This window comes from Littorina saxatilis, linkage group LG4, assembly GCF_037325665.1.
Source record: "Littorina saxatilis isolate snail1 linkage group LG4, US_GU_Lsax_2.0, whole genome shotgun sequence".
NCBI classification, from domain to species: Eukaryota; Metazoa; Mollusca; class Gastropoda; order Littorinimorpha; family Littorinidae; genus Littorina; species Littorina saxatilis.
In genome coordinates, this window is record NC_090248.1 from 28,878,360 (window position 1) to 28,899,224 (window position 20,865).

Here is a 20,865-nt window from a genome sequence, read left to right on the forward strand (position 1 = left end):
TGCATCCTACAGTAACTGCACTAGCAAATACCTAACAATCAAATTATCACTAGAAGTAGCACCAACCAAATGAAGGGCCTTCTAGGTCACTCACAGCACTATTGTATCCACAGCCGCCGCTGGAACAAAATCTTAAGAGAATGACTAAAGACAGTTTTTACACAAAGACCTCACACACACACACTTTCTTTATTTGGCGTTTAACGTCGTTTTCAACCACGAAGGTTATATCGCGACGGGACACACACACACCTTTCAAACCAAAACAAAGCTTACCATTAAAGGAAGGAAGCTGGGCCTGGTGCTGTCCAAAGATGACCAAGGGGGAGGAGGAGGAAGGAGGGGGAGGAGGAGGGGGCTGCTGGTGAGGAAGGGCGGTGGAGGTCTGACGGCCACTGTGCAGCTTTGCCAGCCATGTGTAGCCAGGCTGCAGGGAAGAGGACTGACCCCCGGCTGGCTGGCTGCCCAGTGTGTGGTTGGCGTTGCCAGAGGGAGATGGGAAAGCGGCCGTGGCGGCACCAGCACCCAACATTGTTGTTGTTGCTGATGGAGACCTGCCTGTAAGAGAAGAGCCGGAACCCTGACGACTGTCTTCGTCATCTGAAAGTCATAATAATGATAATAATAATAATAATAATAACGAGGATATCTATATGGTGCAGATCCTAAAACAGTTCTAAGCATCTCACAAAAACATACATAAATAAATTATTCTGTACACAATATAAGGTTCTATGTGTTGATGAAAAGTGCAAGACTTCTGGTTACTTTGCTGTATAAAGATACAAATACGTCACCTCCTTCCCAGTATTTAGTCACCTGACTGTGCTAGTCTGGTTGATCATAGATGTAGAATACACATTTTTAAAGTTGTACAATTCACAAAAATTTTTAAAAAATTGTGAATACACGAAGGTGGGTGGGGGTGAGAGGGGAGAGAGAGAGAGAGAGAGAGAGAGAGAGAGAGAGAGAGAGAGAGAGAGAGAGAGAGAGAGAGAGAGAGAGAGAGAGAGAGAGAGAGAGAGAGAGAGAGAGTTAGACTTAGAGAGAGATTGTGTTTGGCCGCTAGAGAACATTTTGAGACCGGAACACTGCATGTGATGGTTAGAACTTGGATGGAAATCTATAATCTGTGATAATGTGTATGTGCACGTACGTTACAAGTTCATTCGGGTTCTCAAGACAAAAAACCCAACAATAAGCAAACAACTGCCCTGGTATAATCTCATCATCTCATCAACAGCAAGAAAGACAGATGTTGCATAGTCTCACGACTACCAGAAGCTGCTTTCTAAAATAGCTAAAGATCTTTCCATATTTCTATTTTTATTTTATATTATCAAGAATTCAACATCTTCTGCTATGCAACAGACCAGCTATTTTAAAAGTTGGAAATGCAAGGTGGAGGTGTCAAAATGTACAACAACCAATTTATCATCACTGATGGTCGACAGAAAAATCTAATGAAAGATTCACATGTTATGAAAAAACACAGAGCCAAGATGAGGCAAAATATATACATATTACCTACCAAGCCACATTTTAACCATAAACATTAACCTTTAGCACGCCAGCGGCGAATTTATGCGCCTATCCCTTCTTTCCCTCTGTCTACCAGCGGCAAAATACTGCGCCAGCGCTAAGTGTGTTTCAATGACCCGATTCTCGTTTGTATTTGCATACAAGAATAACGGTATTTTTAACGGTACTTGAGCCAGAACAAGGCTCACTTCCTTCCGTTATATCGTCGTGTCTTATGCACTGAATTTGAGTCGGTTTCGTCAAAGTTTTCTGCTTTTGTAATTACATCGATAAGGTACTTTGGTGCTTTGACAAGCAAGATGGAGGATGATGAGTTTGAAACTTTCGTTTGAGTTGTTTCTTGACAACAAATCGTACGTAGAATCTAAACGATTTACTGAGGAAGATCTTCGCAATGAACTGTGTATCCCAGTAAAAAAAAATGACAGTTCGTCAAGTGACAGTGACGGTGACGAAACGGAAGTAACGAAAGTACAGATGGATACAAACAGTGGCAGGTCAAGTTTTGTGAAATGGCAGGACCAGCAAACATTACCGATAATCTGACTGATGTTGGATACTTTTTTCTGTGTTTTTTTGCGTAGCAAATGCTCGACTTGCTTGTTGAAGAGATACTGCACAGAAACTGACTCAAATTTAGCGCAAAGCAAGCCAGAGTGACAAGACGTAAAAAGTCTGCATGTTCGGAAATGGCGACCTGTGGATTTAGTGGAGATCAAAGCTTTTTTTCTGCTTGGTGTTGCTAACCAAACAAGTAAAGAAATCGTCCTATGACATACACTGGATCACACATCCACTTATTTAGATACCAGGATTCAGAAGTGGGATGGTCAACTACATCATACATGATTACCTGTTCAAAGGGGTTTCACCAGGCATAGACTGGTTAGTTTCACAAAATTCCACGGACTAGACAACACTTCCCCTTTTCATTTCTTTTTGACTCACATGCGAAGCAAAAGTGAGTCTATGTACTCACCCGAGTCGTCCGTCCGTCCGTCCGTCCGGACGGACGTCGTCCGGAAAACTTTAACGTTGGATATTTCTTGGACACTATTCAGTCTATCAGTACCAAATTTGGCAAGATGGTGTATGATGACAAGGCCCCAAAAAACATACATAGCATCTTGACCTTGCTTCAAGGTCAAGGTCGCAGGGGCCATAAATGTTGCCTAAAAAACAGCTATTTTTCACATTTTTCCTATTTTCTCTGAAGTTTTTGAGATTGAATACCTCACCTATATATGATATATAGGGCAAAGTAAGCGCCATCTTTTGATACCAGTTTGGTTTACCTTGCTTCAAGGTCAAGGTCACAGGAGCTCTTCAAAGTTGGATTGTATACATATTTTGAAGTGACCTTGACCCTGAACTATGGAAGATAACTGTTTCAAACTTAAAAATTATGTGGGGCACATGTTATGCTTTCATCATGAGACACATTTGGTCACATATGATCAAGGTCAAGGTCACTTTGACCCTTATGAAATGTGACCAAAATAAGGTAGTGAACCACTAAAAGTGACCATATCTCATGGTAGAAAGAGCCAATAAGCACCATTGTACTTCCTATGTCTTGAATTAACACCTTTGTGTTGCATGACCTTGGATGACCTTGACCTTGGGTCAAGGTCACATGTATTTTGGTAGGAAAAATGTGTAAAGCATGTGAGTCGTATGGGCTTTGCCCTTCTTGTTTAATATAAAGTTTCAAAAGTAAACTTTGATTTAATTAATATACTTACCAACTCACATAGATAGCAATAACTTCGTTTGGTTGCTAAGACATTGAAGCACTCTTACATGGTAACATGGGGAGATAACTCTAAAACAAAAACCACATGCCATATAAGGCATGGTCCGTAGTGGTTATCTCCCCTACCGGTGTACCGCGCATGCGCAGGATGTATACCGGTGACACTCATTCCGTCCTGAAACATATACCCCTTTATACAATTTGCGGGGAAGGCTGGGAGGGAATTCAATATGTGAGTTGGTAAGTATATTAATTAAATCAAAGTTTACTTTTGAAACTTTATATTAAATTACATATTCTTACCAAACTCACATAGATAGCAGATTGCTAATTTAGGTGGTGGGAAAATGTACTCACAGTTAACATCTTGCGAGTATCTGGCCTGCAGCTACCATAGCTGGCAGACCGAAAGTTCCGTTCTGTCGGGCACTTGATACGTCCCGTAGGTAGAAATTTAAAAAGACATCTTCTGATCTCAGTAGGCTGCATTCAAGAAGACAGCCAAGGAAGAGGCCCATGCCCTGACTTCGTGAGTCCAAGCTGACCGTAGAGGAAGGAAGGACTGACTGCCCCCCCCCCCCCCCCCCCCCCCCTTTTCTTGCCACCACTTGTAAGCCTGTCTTACCAGAGTGGAAACCCATCTAGCCAAGGTAGACTTCATAACATCTTTTTCTCTCTCAGTATTAATGGAGATAAAAAGTAGTTTTCGTTTTGGTGACCTGATCGGGTTAGTGCGAGACAGGTAAGCTCTCAAGGCTCGCACAGGGCAATTAGCTACATCCGGATCTGACGGAGCTAGAAAGTTGCTCAGCGGTTTGATCTGAACTAATGGAGATGGTTTATTTGGCTTCTGGTTTTTTGCTAAGAAATTAGGACAAAACCTGAGGACTACCGAACCATCTTTCTCAAACGAGATGTCTCGAGGTGAACCAGACAAAGCATGTATTTCGCTACTCCGTCTCGCGGAAGCCAGCATAGTAAGCATGACTTCTTTCCGAGTGAGATTATCAAGACTAGCTGTATGCAAAGGCTCAAAGGCTTGTGATCTTAAGTATTCAAAAACAAGAGGCAAACCCCAAGCCGGGACAGAAGATTTGGATTTAGACAACATTTATGGCCCCTGCGACCTTGACCTTGAAGCAAGGTCAAGATGCTATGTATGTTTTTTGGGGCCTTGTCATCATACACCATCTTGCCAAATTTGGTACTGATAGACTGAATAGTGTCCAAGAAATATCCAACGTTAAAGTTTTCCGGACGGACGGACGACTCGGGTGAGTACATAGACTCACTTTTGCTTCGCATGTGAGTCAAAAATCAACAACACAAAATAACCTTACCTACTTTACATTTATGCAAAGTTTGAAACTTGCTCTTTTACAAAATATATGAAACATTTGAAAGAACATACCTTTTGTTGTCTTCACATCCAGTCAAACTACCTCTTTGAAGCAAAAGACAAACAACTTTCTACGTCATGGGTTCATCATACACAATGTCATGATCGACACTTTCATTGCCCGAATCATCACCCAAATCATCGTCCATTGGCACAAACTCGTCACCAGAATCTAAAATATCATCTCCAATATCATCATCACTAAGGTCAAGATCAGAACCGTACTGAATAACAAGTTCTAGCACTCTTTTCAAGTTACTACGTCTTGTCAGCAGAACGATCCGCCATCTTGGAAAAGTCAAAACACGTGGGTCGCACACCGTCAACAAAATCAAATTAATCCCAACAATTGAAGGGAAGGAACTGTTTACAGTGAATGGTTCCACTGTAGACAGATAGAAGTTCATTGCAGGGGTTGTTTCCCTTGGTCAGCAGGACCGTTTACACCGTTAAAAATTCGTGATATCCGTCGGAACTCAAGTACCGGCACGCGGCCAACGCTAAACACAGGTGTCGGAATTCCAGTTCCGACACGCAGCGAATGAGTTAATCACACTGGAGATAACACCCCCAAGGGAAATAGAGTGACCTAGCTGTTTCAGCGTAACTGAAATTGCTGATCGACGAACCTTCAGTGAAGCCGGAGAAAGACCCTGGTCAGCAAGCCAGGATAAGTGGTTTGCCACCTGCATTGAACGAGGCGATGTAACATTCACTCCGTTAACTTGACACCACTTGGTCCATGCCAACCAATGCGAGGTGTAGACTGAAGAAGTTGAACCTCTATGCGATCCCTGGATCAAATCCAGCGTAGAGGCCGAAGCCCCTGAGCGTCTCAGTGATTCCCGCACAGTTGCCAACCGTGAAGGGAAAGCCACTGTGGGTTTTCGTGAGGGATGCCTGATCGAGGTTGAACTAGATCTCTTCTGAGCTCGAGAGGAAGCGGGGGCTTGCTTGCCAGCCGTAGGAGATCCGGAAACCAAGGTTGGCTTGGCCAGTTTGGAGCGATCAGTACTAGTGACAGTCTTTCGAGGTCCACTTTTCTCAACACCCTTCCAAGGAGGGGAATTGGAGGAAACGCATAAGCGTGTAGACCGCTCCAAGATATCTCAAGAGCATTGATCCTCCATGCTTCGGGATCCGGGAATGGGGAGACAAAGATCGGCAGACGGCGAGAATACCGAGTGGCGAACAGGTCTCATCGGCTTCTCCACTTGAGCTCAGAGGCGGAGAAGCGCGTGATGTGCAATAGTCCATTCTGTGTGGACAATCTTGGTAGACCGACTCAACGAGTCCGCCAAGACGTTCAGCTTCCCTGGAAGATACTTTGCTGATAGTATGATCTCGGGGTGGTGACACCATATCAAAATCTCGCATGCCCGATGTGACAAAGCTAGGGAGCGAGATCCCCCCTGCTTGTTCAGGTAAGACACCACTGTGGTGTTGTCTGAGTGTATCAGCACATGTTCTCTCCTGATGAAGGGAAGAAATTCCATCAAAGCTAGAAAAACTGCTTCCAACTCTAGCATGTTTATATGCCACGTGGCTTGCACCTGCGTCCACAGACCGAAGGTCGTGTGGTCGTCCAGGTGAGCCCCCCACCCCCTGAGCGAAGCGTCTGTGAATAGGAGCTTCGAAGGAGGGGAACGAACGATGGGAACGCCTTGTGTGAGCCAAGCTGTGATCAACCATTGCTTGGTCGTGTCGGCAAACCAGTCGCGAAGTGAGACCAACGTCTCCCAGTTCTGTGATTCCGGTTCCCATCTGGCGTTCAGGGCTTCCTGAAAGGGCCGTTTCTGCAGCCTGCCCAAATGTGTCAGAGAGGCCATGGATTCCATCTGACCTAAGATGGATGTCAGAGATCTGACTGAGGCCATTGAAAGATCCTCTGTGTCCCTGATCTGACCCTAGATCTTGTCTACCCTCCTTTGCGTGGGTTGAACCGTCCAATCCACTGTGTTGAAGACCATTCTCAGATATGTGAAGTTCTGGGAAGGTTTCAACTCCGACTTCTTGTCGTTGATTCTGAACCCTAGTTCCGCTGCCTCCTGCAGTACTAGCTGCGTGTGGCTGAGACACAGAGATTCGGCCTGATTTAAAATCAGCCAATCGTCCAAGTACGTCCTGCGACGTATACCTTGACCTCTGATCAAAGCGCAAAACTGGCGCACTATCATCGTAAAGATCCAAGGAGCCAAAGAAAGGCCGAAAGGCCGAGCTCTGAACTGAAAGATCCTGTTGCCCCAAACAAACCGAAGCCATTTCCGGTCTGTTTGGTGCATCAGAATGTGGAAGTACGCGTCCGATAGATCTATGGACGTCACCCAATCGGAAGGCCTGAGCGCCTCCCTCACTGAAGTGGGTGTCTCCATGGTAAACCTGATTTTCCTTAGAAATAGGTTTAACTGTGAGAGATCTAGCACTGGACGCCATCCTCCCGAGGCTTTTGGGACGACAAAAAGACGTCCGTAAAAGCCTGGGGAGGCATGATCTTGAACTTCTTCCACAGCTTGTTTCTGAATAAGAAGTTCGACCTCGGCCTGAATAGCCTCTCTGGCTTCTGTTCTGGCCGGAAATCGAAAAGGAGGAGGGGTTCTGGTCAAAGGAGCTCTGTGAGTGCTCCAAAGGAGCCGGAACCCCGACCGGAGCACCCCCTCGATCCAGTGGTTGTTCATTTTCCTCAACCAAGCTGGTAAGGCCCGAAAGAGGCCTCCCGCCACCGAAAGAGTGGGGGGTGCAGGGGTGCTCGGACCGGGGGAGCATCATTGGGGGTTAGGCTTTCGACCTGACCCCCTCTTCCCGAAAGAAGGAGGTCTGGACTTGGTGTAAGGACGAGAACGATTCTTTCCCCTTGAAGCCGAACCCGTCTTTGAATTCTGACCAGCGTTGGATGACCCCGAGAAAGACTGAGCAGGCGGTCCGCTGCGTTTGGTCTGATGTTTAGCGAAAGCCAACTCAAGTTTGACGAACTGCAAATCCTTGGATTGCTGTGACTGCTTTTGCAGTGTGTTCAGCGCGTCCTGTCTGAGTAGGGAGCCCTCGAGAAAAGGGGAGACCCAAAGAGAGTCCTGAATGTTCTTATCCTCTAGACGAGAGCCCGTCAAAAGAGCTTCCCGTCGCCAAAGAACAGTCCGCGTACAATTTCGCAGACATAGCCATTTGCTCTGATGATGCCCTCGCTAAGGTTGCAAAGAGCAAAGCAACGTCCTTCGGATCTGCGTCCTGTCTGAACACGAACGGATCCAATGAGGATGTAACCGCACGCGAGAGAGAGCGAATCAGCGTCTCCGTCAAAGACGCTAATTCCAACGAAGAGCGGCCGCATTCTTCAACAGTAATGAGATCCTTTTCCTTACAAACGGAAAGTCTCTCTTTGTTGTAACCATCTTGCCTAATGGTTGCCAAGTCCGATAAAACCGGAAGTGCATGGAGCTGTCGGCAGAGCAAAGGAATTGATCAAGTTTCTGCCAGTGTTAGCAAGACGAATCTTCCTGTTGGCGGTCACAGTGTGATGAGCCACTCGTCCAGGAGACGTCAACCAAGGCAAAGCCAAGGCAGGAGCTTCCCCATGCGCTGACAACAAAGGCAGAGGTGGGGCAGAACCATCGTTTGAGAAAACTTTTGCAAGTTGGAAAGCCACCGAAGGAGACTCTAAAAACTTGAAGTTCGCAGATTGCTCATGAGAAGGAGCAAAATTAGCAAAATATGATGGTGGAGGAACCGCAGATGAAGATGCTACCGCTACCCCTTCTGGGAAATAGTGCGTAGTAACCTCTGCTGCTAGTGCCAACAAAGATGGCAGCTTAGCCGGAAGTCGAATAGGGGCATCCCCATCTGCTTCAGAAGCTTCTTCTTCCATCTCCTCTTCATCCTGTTCAGTAGCATCCCAACGATCATCTAAGGGATGAGAACCGGAAACCAATCCCGTTGAGTCGACATGTGCCGAAACCGGAAAAGGTTGGGAAAAATTCCCTGAAGCCGGAACTCTGTGAACAGATCAGATCCCCCATCCACCTGCCTCATGCCAGCTGAAACACTGGGAGAGGAAGTGCACGCAGCCTGTGCAACGGCAGCGGAAACCGCAGAAACGGAACCGGAAGCCGAAGGCTGATGAGTGCCAACTACCAACACCGAAGTGTTAGCGGCAGAAGGCAATACCATCCTGCCACCGGAAGCCACAGCCGCAGAAGAGGAAGCGGAACCAGCAGTGGATTGGTAAGCATCAGCACCAACCGGAGTCATAGAATGGCGACCGGAAGATCCTGTTGTCCTACAACCGGAAGTAGCGGACACATGCTCTTCACACCCCAACCCGTACCCCGGAAGGGAATAAGGCTGACGTGAGAAATGAACCTAATGGCTGGTATGCACTTCCGCTAGAGCGGAAACCGTTGCCGCAGGTTTGCATACTTCGCCAAGAACACCTCCTGCCGACGCGTAAGCGCCGAGAGGACCAGGAGGTGCTGTTGTCTGAAAATCAGACAAAAATTTGTCGAAAGGAGTTCCTGACGACGATTCCAACACCACTGTTGGTTCTGCAACTACGTCAGCAGACATAACAGTCGCAGCTGGTTCTAAACGAACCCGCGCAAGAGACTTGAGTTTCCAACTCCTGACAGGAGGGGCAGTGAAGCAGACAAAGCTATCTGCCGTTCCATCGCTAACATGTCATGAACCTCTGTCTTGAAAGAAGACAAAATAGCCAGTAAATCGGCTTTACTCAAAGATTGCTCGGCTTGAGAAGCCTGAACCTTCTCCGAAAAAGATTTGTCAGTTGAGGTAGGTTTGCCATCAATAGAAACGAAAAAGGATTCTTGAGTCTCCGGGTTGTGAACACTAACTATGGACGAATTCTCACTAAGAGAATTTTTCTGAGAGCTACGAGTAGTTGTGGCCGTAGCAGCCTTAGCTTTAGTTTTGCCCGCTTTGCCTGAGTGAGACCCTGGAGAGCTAACCTACTTGGCAGAACTCCGAACTTTCTCTTTATCTTTCTGCTTGTCAGCCATTTTGAATAAAAAATGAACTAACAACAAGATGCAAAACGCTCAAATACGCTAAGAAAATTCTCTCAATAAGAAAAATAAAATCTCTCACCAATTCCTGAAGAAAGGAAGAAAGATGAAACAACGTTACCGAGATTCGATGGTCTTCACACAAGTAAAGACCAATGGCTAAAGAAAAGCCAGAGCACTTCAAAACACGTCCAGCGCCTTGCGTTGAAGGAAAAGGAATGAGTGTCACCAGTATGCATCCTGCGCATGCGCGGTACACCGGTAGGGGAGATAACCACTATGGACCATGCCTTATATGGCATGTGGTTTTTGTTTTAGAGTTATCTCCCCATGTTACCCTGTAAGAGTGCTTCAATGTCTTAGCAACCAAATGAAGTTATTGCTATCTATGTGAGTTGGGTAAGAATATGTAATTTAATTTGTATTTACAGTGGAACCCCCCTTTTAAGACCTCCGAATATCTGAGAAAATCAGGTCTTAAAAAGGAAGGAGTCTTAAAATGGGGGTAAATCTAGAAGTTATGAACAAACATTCTGAGAAAACAGGGTCTTAAAAAGGAGGGAGTCTTAAATTGAGGGGTTTTAAAAAAGGGGTTCCACTGTATTGCTAAGAAAATAAATTATGCATGCAAACACAAATATTTTAATTTTGAATATAAGTTATAATAACCCCATCACAACCACAAAGTTTCATGCTTGTTCGTGCATTTTCAAAGAAGTTGTAAGTGTTGAAAGTTAGTGGGTGTTATTCTTATGCTAGGTAAGCAAAATAATGTGGCTGCAGGGGAAGTCATGCTGGCTGGAATCGAGTGCTAAAGGTTAAGGGACTTCACATGAAAACTTCAGGACTGAAAAAAAACCCACCTGAGCAGAGTGCATTCAAGCTGACGGAAAATAAAAACCAAACATGCACATTCAACAGAAATCTTGCAGGTACTCGGAACATGGCACATGGAGTTCTCACACACACACACAGATTCAACTATACAACACATATTTATAAATAAAGACAATAAAGACTAATTTCCATTATGTGCGATATAAGATTATAGGGATCATGTGGTAGGAATCCATGGAATGCATGTTTTTGTTCTGGTTGAACATGCTCAATGTACTTTTATGTTTGGGCATACAGCACAAGTAAAATAAAACAAAGGAAAGATAAAGAGCCTTGTAATGCAAAAGAGAGGAATAGAAATGTAAGCATTCACAAGGTCAACCAAACCCAGTTTCAGTTATTCAGCAGTCGGCCAGTTTCCGTAATCACATGTGGTGAAAGATTGCACAAAAACTAAGGGTTCACAAGTAGTACTAGTGATAGAAAGTACTGTTGCGAGTAGTGCTAGTTACAGAAAGCATAATAACAGACTACTTCAGAAGACATACGTAAAAGCAACACAAACAAGTCGCGTAAGGCGAAATAACAAAATTTAGTCAAGCTGTCGAACTCACAGAATGAAACTGAACGCACTGCATTTTTTCACCAAGACCGCATAGTCGTAGTTTCGTCAGTCCACCACTTGTGGCAAAGGCAGCGAAATCGACAAGCCAGAATAGTGCGGTAATGGTCACGCTGAGTAGGATAACACGCTTTTCTATATCTCTATTCTTTTTAGCGTACTGAGTTTGTTTTTAATCCAAACATATCATATGTATATGTTTTTGGAATCAGGGACCGACAAGGAATAAGAGGAAATTGTTTCTAAATCGAAATCATAATTTTCATATTTTTAATTTTCAGAGCTTGTTTGTAATCCAAATATAACATATGTATATGTTTTTGGAATCAGAAAATGACGAAGAATAAGATGAAATTGTTTTTGGATCGTTTAAAAAAATTGTTTTTTTAATTACAAGTTTCCGATTTTTAATGACCAAATTCATCAATTATTTTTTAAGCCACCAAGCTGAAATGCAATACCAAAGTCCGGCCTTCGTCGAAGATTGCTTTGCCAAAATTTCAATCAATTTGATTAAAAAATGAGGGTGTGACAGTGCCGCCTCAACTTTTACAAAAAGCCGGATATGACATCATCAAAGACATTTATCGAAAAAATTTAAAAAACGTCCGGGGATATTATTCCCAGGAGCTCTCATGTCAAATTTCATAAAGATCGGTCCAGTAGTTTAGTCTGAATCGCTCTACACACACACACACAGACAGACAGACAGACAGACACATACACCACGACCCTCGTCTCGATTCCCCCTCTGTTAAAACATTTAGTCAAAACAAGTCTGATTCACAAGAAAAAAGGGGGAATACAATTATAAAGTGTGGATTTATTTGCGAAACAAGGAATCCATGCAAAGCAAGGCACGTGTAGCCGAACAGTTTTCTTGTGCAACCATGTGACATAAAAAAATAAAAAATAATCTAAAAAAAAAAGGCCCAACAATGTTGTTAGACACCATGCAAAGCAAGCCATGGCACTGAGCAGCCTGGCAGCCTTGATGCAGGTACTCACTTTCTGCCCTGGACCCTTTGCCGATGGCTCTCCGCACACCCACCACGCCCAATACCCCATTGGGGGGAAGGGGTGGGGGAGGGGGTATGTCATTTGGGGGCTTCCTATGGCCTAAAAGTGAAGGATAAGTAGCAGTTTTTAACGAAACTTCCTTTAAATGTCACAAAGCAATACACAAATGATATCTACTTGCTTTCCATAAAGGATGCCAGTATGAGGTATTGCCTTTAAAAATTGAACATGATGTAGCTTGATAAACATGTATCTCAATACACTTGTTTTACCCACGCACATTTTTACAATGGAAATGAAAATGTCTCAATGTAGTATGCCGATTTGCAGCTTCAACTTGTTAACACCAGAAACTGGGTGCAATGAAAATGTTAATGCAAGATCAAATTCAACTCAACTAACTCGTTAGGTTTCACACAGGCATTTGTGTCACCAGCTCAACTTCAAAGCAAACGAGAAACTTGATATTGTGCAATTGGAGCCCAAACCAAATGCAACAAAGTGTGTGACAAATTCACCTGAGCTGTTGGCCTTATCTTCTTCACTGGCAGTCTCCAGGCCAAACTCAATGCGGAGTCGATCGGATAGGCTCATAGGCTTCTCTCGCCTCTCTCTCTCCTGCTCTGTAAACAAAAAATAAAGATGGCATTAATTAGATGGTACCACGATTCATCAAGGAAAATCAAGCAAGCAGTTGTTGACCTCCATCAACAGTAAGGAAAACAGGGCACAAAGCAGACCTCTACTACATGTACAAGTAAAAAGAAAGCAAAATCAGAGAATAAAATAGAGGTCTGGACACAGAAAATAGAGGGCTGTTCCATTATTATTTAGAATCCAGGCTGCTGGCAATATGGCGTTCAAAATAATAGACAAAATAAGTAAGTACAAAATCATGCCGTCAAAGAATAGACTATCATGAGGCTTGACACAATAAATGAAGTTCCCGAGTTATGTCGTTTTCATATGGTCGACTCGGGAAGATACTCACCACACAATGTATGAGATTGTGTCATGAAGCTCAAATTTGCGATTTCGGAGCCATAACTTACAATAACTACAAAATAAGGGTTGAAAGAGGCCGATGTGCATGAAAGTGTGATAAAATGTTTTAGGATGAACGCTCTTTCTAGAGCCGTGGTGTAAAACTAGTACAGCAATTTCAAACCGGGTAGACGGAGCCTCGAAAATGATACCCACCCTAGTCTACTTATTTCATCTGTTATCCTCGAAAACATTGGCGCTGATGAGCAGATAATAAGAGAAGATCCCTGAAATATAATCAGGGAGATGCAATATGTCATTGGCATTAAAAGCTCTGCATTTGTAAAGATCTTACACAAATATTTAATGTCCCTAAAGCGATTTGCCGGTTGGGTACCACATGAACCCAGTGACGGGAAAAAGAGGGGTAGGGCAGAGTGTTGCCTGACAATACTTGAACAAGAAGGGCAAAGCCCATACGACTCACATGCTTGACCTTGACATGACCTTGACCTTCATGGTCAAGGTCCAATAACTAAACCTAGCAATGACATCATACACTAAGAACTGCTTTACACATTTTTCCTACCAAAATACATGTGACCTTGACCCAAGGTCAAGGTCATCCAAGGTCATGCAACACAAAGCTGTTAATTCAAGACATAGGAAGTACAATGGTGCTTATTGGCTCTTTCTACCATGAGATATGGTCACTTTTAGTGGTTCACTACCTTATTTTGGTCACATTTCATAAGGGTCAAAGTGACCTTGACCTTGACCATATGTGACCAAATGTGTCTCATGATGAAAGCATAACATGTGCCCCACATAATTGTTAAGTTTGAAACAGTTATCTTCCATAGTTCAGGGTCAAGGTCACTTCAAAATATGTACAGCAGTCCCTCTCATGAACGGACACCCTTGGGCCATAGCAAAACTGTCCGTACATTGCAGGTGTCCGGTCACGGGAGGGGTGACCACACCACCCCCTCCCCCATACACTCACACAGAGACACACAAACAACAGGATTGAGTCTATGCTAATCACTTCTTGTGGCTACTAAACAATAACAACAAACTCCTAATACTTCTTTAAACGTTCTGTAAAAATGATTTGTATGAAAAGTGTTGAAAAGAAGAGATCAAATAAATCCTCAAGGCAGTGAACACACTCACCATGCACTGACATACGAAAGCAGCCACACAAACACAGCACAGAGGAGCGTGTGCAGACATAATGCTTTGCAAGAATAAGCTTGAAAACCAGTTTGAATAAATAGCAGCAGATAGAGCTGCATGTCATAATCATGTAATTTATTTTCTTCTTGTCTGGCTTTATTGACTGCATGCCGATCATGTGGCATGGCAGTGACTTTTCACTCTTCAGTCGGAAATACACTGTACATAACACAGCTCCCACTCTCCCTCACTAATGCCTACCCCAAGCCGTGACAGCTGATGCTTGGAAATTGTGTGGAAGAGTACACCTCTCTATTTTTCTCCAATGCTCTTCCTGCTGACATGTAGTGACACCAGACACCCCACAGAGGTTAGCCAGCTACCCCTCCACCCCCCCTCCCCTCTCTCACTCCCTCCAGCCATGTACTGTTTGGGGCTGTGACCAGAGAGGCCAGCTGCACTGTTCACTCAGAGCAAAACCAGTTGACTGTGTCGTAACTTTTGACAAAGCAAGACAACTGAAGGGTTCACAGATTAGGCAACTGATTCACTGGTCAAGGCTGAGGGGAAACAAGAGTATCTTGTCAATGAAAGAGGTTACACACAGACACACGATGCTGAGAACTGTGGCCGGGTTTTCACTCTCTTTCGCTCAGGACCTTCATCGACTGTGGTTTCTGTTGATTACGTCCAACAGACAAGAATAAAGAGCACAGTGCAGTTTCATGTTGGCATCTTCGCATACATGTACTCCACTCCTGACCAAAACTACCCCCCCTTCTGATGGGTACACGTGCACTCAAGTTATCAGTGACTGTCATCACGCCATTGCGGCTGTGATCTTTGTACCAAGAGCCGGACTGCTCTGTTATCGATTTTGTTGTGGTGAAAATTTGACGATGGTCTGTCCGTACATTGGAGGTATGAGTCTACGACTTGCTGTTGGGACCGAAAATGAGTGTCCGCGTCCACGTTTTGCAGGTGTCCGTTTAAGGGGGGGCAAATATAGAAGGAAAACACTCCGTGCCGAGCAAATGTGTCCGTACATGTCAGGTGTCCGCTCACGCCGGGGGCCGTACATTGCAGGGACTGCTGTATACAATCCAACTTTGAAGAGCTCCTGTGACCTTGACCGTGAAGCAAGGTAAACCAAACTGGTATCAAAAGATGGGGCTTACTTTGCCCTATATATCATATATATAGGTGAGGTATTAAATCTCAAAAACTTCAGAGAAAATGTGAAAAATAGCTGTTTTTTAGACAACATTTATGGCCCCTGCGAACTTGACCTTGAAGCAAGGTCAAGATGCTATGTATGTTTTTGGGGGCCTTGTCATCATACACCATCTTGCCAAATTTGGTACTGATAGACTGAATAGTGTCCAAGAAATATCCAACGTTAAAGTTTTCCGGACGGACGGACGCCAGGACGGACGGACGGACGACTCGGGTGAGTACATAGACTCACTTTTGCTTCGCATGTGAGTCAAAAACCTCTATACTTGAAGGTGTTTGGTTGCATCACTCTTGCTAGGGTGTCTACACAAACAAGTGGTAAACAAATTTCAAGAAGGGCTTTAGAAGCGGCTTAAACAAAAACTTAAAATTGGAGATGCACATAATTAAAAAATCTTGTAAACTTGAAGGTATTTGATTTCATCACCTACTTTTGTCTTTCTTTCTTTATTTGGTGTTTAACGTCGTTTTCTTGAAAGCGAGCATATCCCGCATCTGTTCTTTAAAAGAGGAGAACACCGAAAACACTTCCTCTTTAGACAAAGACTCTGTCTCCTTAACCTCAGGAATGGGGGAAAGAACAGGGGGTAAAGCGGGGGCTGAGTCAATCTCGACTCTCATTGACGGGTTATTAGCTGGATTAAACACGCTCACCACTGATGGCTTCGCGCAAGGTGAGAGCACCTTTTCCTTAGCATGAGGCTTTGCTTTACTCTTTGGTTTGGATTTAGCTGAACTGCCCGGCGGAGTGCCTACTACAGAGACCTGTTTGGCAGAGCTTCTGCCCTTGTCCGCCATATTGAAAAACGTAAACAAACACCGTGAAAACGGAGAGAAAAATGTTTCAACTGGCACAGCTAACAATGAAAAACAGTTATAGAATGGAACAATCTCACCACGGGTAGCAAGACAGTCACGCAGAAACCGTAGGGTAGCTGGCCTTCCTTCACAAGATGCCAGAGGCTGAACAGCCTAACAGTACTCAGACACGTCTTATCCACACGTGTTGAAAAAAGGGAATGATGATACCGGTAGTCTATTCCGCGCATGTGCGGGCTTCCAGTGAGGGGAGGTAACTACCATTACCTTAACAAGGGTTTATTTTTGTTTGGGAGTTACCTCCCCCTGTTACCAGGGTCAGTACTTCAATGTCTTAGCACCAAACTGAAGTTAATTGCTATATATATGTGAATTGACGTAAGAATATGTTATTTAATCAATATTTCGGCATGTAACTGCCTTCTTCAGGATGGTATGGAAAGAATGGAAGATATTGCGCATGAATTTTTCTTTTTCTTTTTTTCACTATTTTAAGGCACTTAGAACTATAGTGGGATTTGTGCCATGGATATATCCTTATTATTCTTACCCTTGAAGTCCCTGTTCTCCCTGCTGATAGTGATGGGCTCAAAGAGCGGCAGAGGTGCCAAGGAGATACTGCTGTCGACTGTGGCTCTGCGTGACGCACTCAGGTTGTGGCCTGAACTCTTGGGGGAGGTTGATGACGACGTGCTGGCAGCACATCCACCCTTGTCCTTCCGCCGACTTCGGTATTCCGAAAGGCTCACCTGCAAAGGTTGGTATTCATTACTGCCATTAGCAGCAACTACCTTGGAAGTACAAATAACATCACAAGGTTATTTGAAGTAACAGTACTAACAGTAACACCTGAACTTTACTTCATTCATGCACAATGGATTGATAATCAATACATTCTCTGAAGTTGAAAAATAAATCACAAATTATATCATTTATACACTGTGGTTCAGCAAGAAAGAATAACAGAAACTGCCTGACCAAACAACATTTACGGTATAGTATGATTCAGCAAGAGAGACTGTAAAATGCACTCAAACAGAAACTGCCTGACCAAAAAACATTTACGCTATGATTCAGCAAGAAAGACTGTGTAAAATGCACTCAAACAGAAACTGCTTGACCAAAAAACATTTACGCTATGATTCGGCAAGAAAGTATATGTAAAATACACTCAACCAAGCAAAAGAGAAGACGTCCTTACCTTACGCTTAGCAGCAGGAGCAGCCTGAGCCTCAGAGGAGGAGACGGCAGTGCAAGAACTGTTGATAGTGTTGGTGCTATTGCTGCCAGAACTGTCCTCGCTGTAACTGGACACCAAGCCCCCAGGGGTCACATCGCCGTTGACAACCACACCGTCATCCTCGCCATCCAGTCCTGCCGCAGCAGCGCTTGACATAGACACCTCTCCCTCCTCTTGGCACTGGGGCAAACCACTGGTGCCAGGCTGAAGGGAAGGGTCCGAGTCGCCAGACAGCCTCCATCTTTCAGCCAGCAAAGCGCTGGCCTCGCAAGGTTCTGCTGCCAGAGACGTGCTACTGGAGGACTGTTCAGATGTGCCCACGCTGTCTGTCTCCCTGCCCTCTTCCCCCATTGCCATGGCACCTGCTGATGTGACCAGCTGGGCAGACGGGTCAAGTGAACCACTGTCCACCCCCGAGTTAGAGACGCTAGGTGATGTGCCAGGGGTGGACTGACTGGGGCCAGCCACGTCCACTCCGGGTTCTGTCGTGGACAGGACTGAGCTGGAGGCTATAGCTGCTATGCTGGACACACACGAGTCTGTGTGAGAGGCTCTGAACTGAGAACTTGACACGGTGGCACTACTGGACACCACGCCGTTACTGGGCCCCGCTCCTCCTCTGTGCCCCGTGTCAGGCGTCTGGTCGCATTGAGAGTCTGCCGGCCCAGACGACGACACGCCCCCTCCGGATACAAAAGCAGGGTAAGCCTGCTCGTCAGAGTTACTGTCACAACAACTCTCCTCACTCTCCACAGGCTGTTCACAACTATCTGCCACCGTATCACACTGGTTGGGGGATGGCCGCAACCTCCGACCACTCTGGGTTGTAGAGTCCACGTTGTTTTCCGCACACACTCTCGGAACCACATCAGACCCTGTCACTTCTGAACTGTTGCACACCATGTCTTCAGCCATTTCTGCTTGTCGTCTGCTAGGTAACGAGCCAGAACTAGAACTGTTACACACCATATCCTCCGACTCCACCCTTCTGCCATGAAGGGAGCGAGTGCTAGAACTGTTACATACCATATCTTCTGACACAAAACGTCTGCTGCCCAATGTCTGTGTGCTAGAAGAAGGTCCACACTCTAAGTCTGAGGATGGTAAACTGTCTGAGTCGCGCATGGCTAGGACTGAAGAAACGTCAGCGCTGTCCTGGGCCGAACTGACCCCTGTCCTGTCTCTGTCCCTCACAGCACTGTCCAGCGCGGAGCTAACAGCACCCCTCTCCACACCGCCTGGACTGACCTGCCAGCTATCGCACGCCCTGTTGATGGGGTGCAGAGGTTCCGGGGAGTTGTTGCACTCTGCCTCCCTGAGGAAGGGGCTGCATGCAGGTGGGGGCAACCTGGGTGAGTCCTGGGAGCTGTTCACCTGGCAGTCACCTGCTGGCTGAGATGACGTGTGGCTCCTGCTGTCTGAAGCACCCACAGGCTCCTCACTGTCGCTCACGCTGCCAGACGCTTCATTGCCTTCGTCCTCCATCTCCAACTCTGCTGGACGCGACTCGGACACGTCTTGGTCCTGATCCTGGGGAGAGCTAATCCCTACAGCGTTAGACACGGAACTGCTCTCCGCCACCACCCCCAGGTCTGGCGCTGATCCCCTGTCCGACCTCTGGTCACTGTCTGCACTATGTACACTGATGGACACCTCATTGTCTGAACTACACACGCTGACGCTATCAATGCCTCGCACCCTCTGATGGCCCGTCTCTGGCAAGTCAGCATCCAGTGCAGCACCAGAACTGTCCACCAACGGCATCTCGATGCCAGAGTCATTGTTATTTACAACACACATCACCGAAGAGCTGGAGGCGGGGGCCCCCGGACTGTCGGCGCTGCACCCGCTGACCTCAGCAACGTCCACAGAACTACGCAGAGTAGCCGAGCTGGTGGCAGTGCGCACAGAGCTGGAGGAACTCAGGCCGTCCATGGACAGCTCTTCCAGCCTTGAGTCTGAGGGCGGCACCTCCACAGTCGGTCTTACCACTGAGGCACTGCTGCTACCGGGAACAGGTCCATCACAGGCGGCAGGCTTACTGTCTGTGCTTCCCACAAAACCGTTTCTGTTCCTCCTGCCAAACAGGCGTGTCGCTTTCATGGGTAACCTAGTCTCTGTTAACTTCAGTCGGATGCTCCTGTCTTGTGAGGCTGGCACCGTCTCCACAGCTGAAGCGGGCGTGGAGGTGGTGGGATAGGTGCCACTCACTTCACAGTTGTTGGTGACAGTCGCACTTGGCTCACTAGTACTCGACGCAGCTGGGTCGGCAGCAGAGGATGTGGACGGCAGAAATTCTGGGGCCAAGCGACGCTTCTTCAGTGGGGTCACAAAGTCTGAAACACATCACACAGCACCTTACAGAACATGAACCAAACTAACAAGAAGAGCAAACGCTCGATCGAGTCACTTTCGCAGTTCTGAATATTATATGAGGCATCAGATGGACAGGAAGAAATTGCTATTCACAACACAATGAGTCACGTTCACATAAAATTTGAGCCCGGTCACTTTTATAGTTTCCGAGAAAAGCCCAACGTTAAGTTGTGTGTTGCCGAACAGAAAAGGCTAGTTATCTCCCTTGTTTTTCTGATAACGTTCGTAAAAGGCTACAGATGTAAATACTTTGATGTAAAGAATAATCCTACAAAGTTTCAATCACATCCGATGAACTTTGTCAAAGATATAAAATGTCTAATTTTTCCTTTGACGCTGACCTGTGACCTTGAAAAAGGTCAAAGGTCAACGAAACCATCGTTAAAGTGTAGAGGTCATTGGAGGTCACGACTAAACAAAATATGAGCCCGATCGCTTTGATAGTTTCCGAGAAAAGATATAAAATGTCTAATTTTTCCTTTGACGCTGACCTGTGACCTTGAAAAAGGTCAAAGGTCAACGAAACCATCGTTAAAGTGTAGAGGTCATTGGAGGTCACGACTAAACAAAATATGAGCCCGATCGCTTTGATAGTTTCCGAGAAAAGTCCAACGTTAAGGTGGTGTCTACGGCCGGACAGACTAACACTGACCGATTACATAGAGTCACTTTTTCTCAAGTGACTCAAAAACAAAACCGGCAAACTCATGAATCTGTTATGACAAAGACAATGTGACAACAAAGTCCAAAACTCATCGAACACACAGCCCAGAAAACACAGGCAAATTCTTCAATCTTTTACGATCTACAACAAATAAAACGCACTGACAGGCACAGTTATCC

General features: G+C 45.5%; 1 protein-coding gene across 3 annotated transcripts in view; it reads right to left on the reverse strand.

The window, feature by feature from the left end:
- Positions 1-20,865, reverse strand: part of LOC138964412 (inactive histone-lysine N-methyltransferase 2E-like) — a 66,060-nt gene that overhangs the window by 4,447 nt on the left and 40,748 nt on the right. For 2 of the 3 annotated variants that reach the window (XM_070336362.1, XM_070336361.1), the window contains exons 22-26: positions 17,608-19,982; positions 16,957-17,155; positions 12,707-12,811; positions 12,177-12,287; positions 277-600 (exon numbers count right to left, since the gene is read on the reverse strand). In XM_070336362.1, the coding sequence (XP_070192463.1) occupies positions 277-600; positions 12,177-12,287; positions 12,707-12,811; positions 16,957-17,155; positions 17,608-19,982 (3,114 nt within the window). The remainder of the gene's footprint in view (positions 1-276; positions 601-12,176; positions 12,288-12,706; positions 12,812-16,956; positions 17,156-17,607; positions 19,983-20,865) is intronic. The other variant, XM_070336364.1, reaches the window with a different exon arrangement.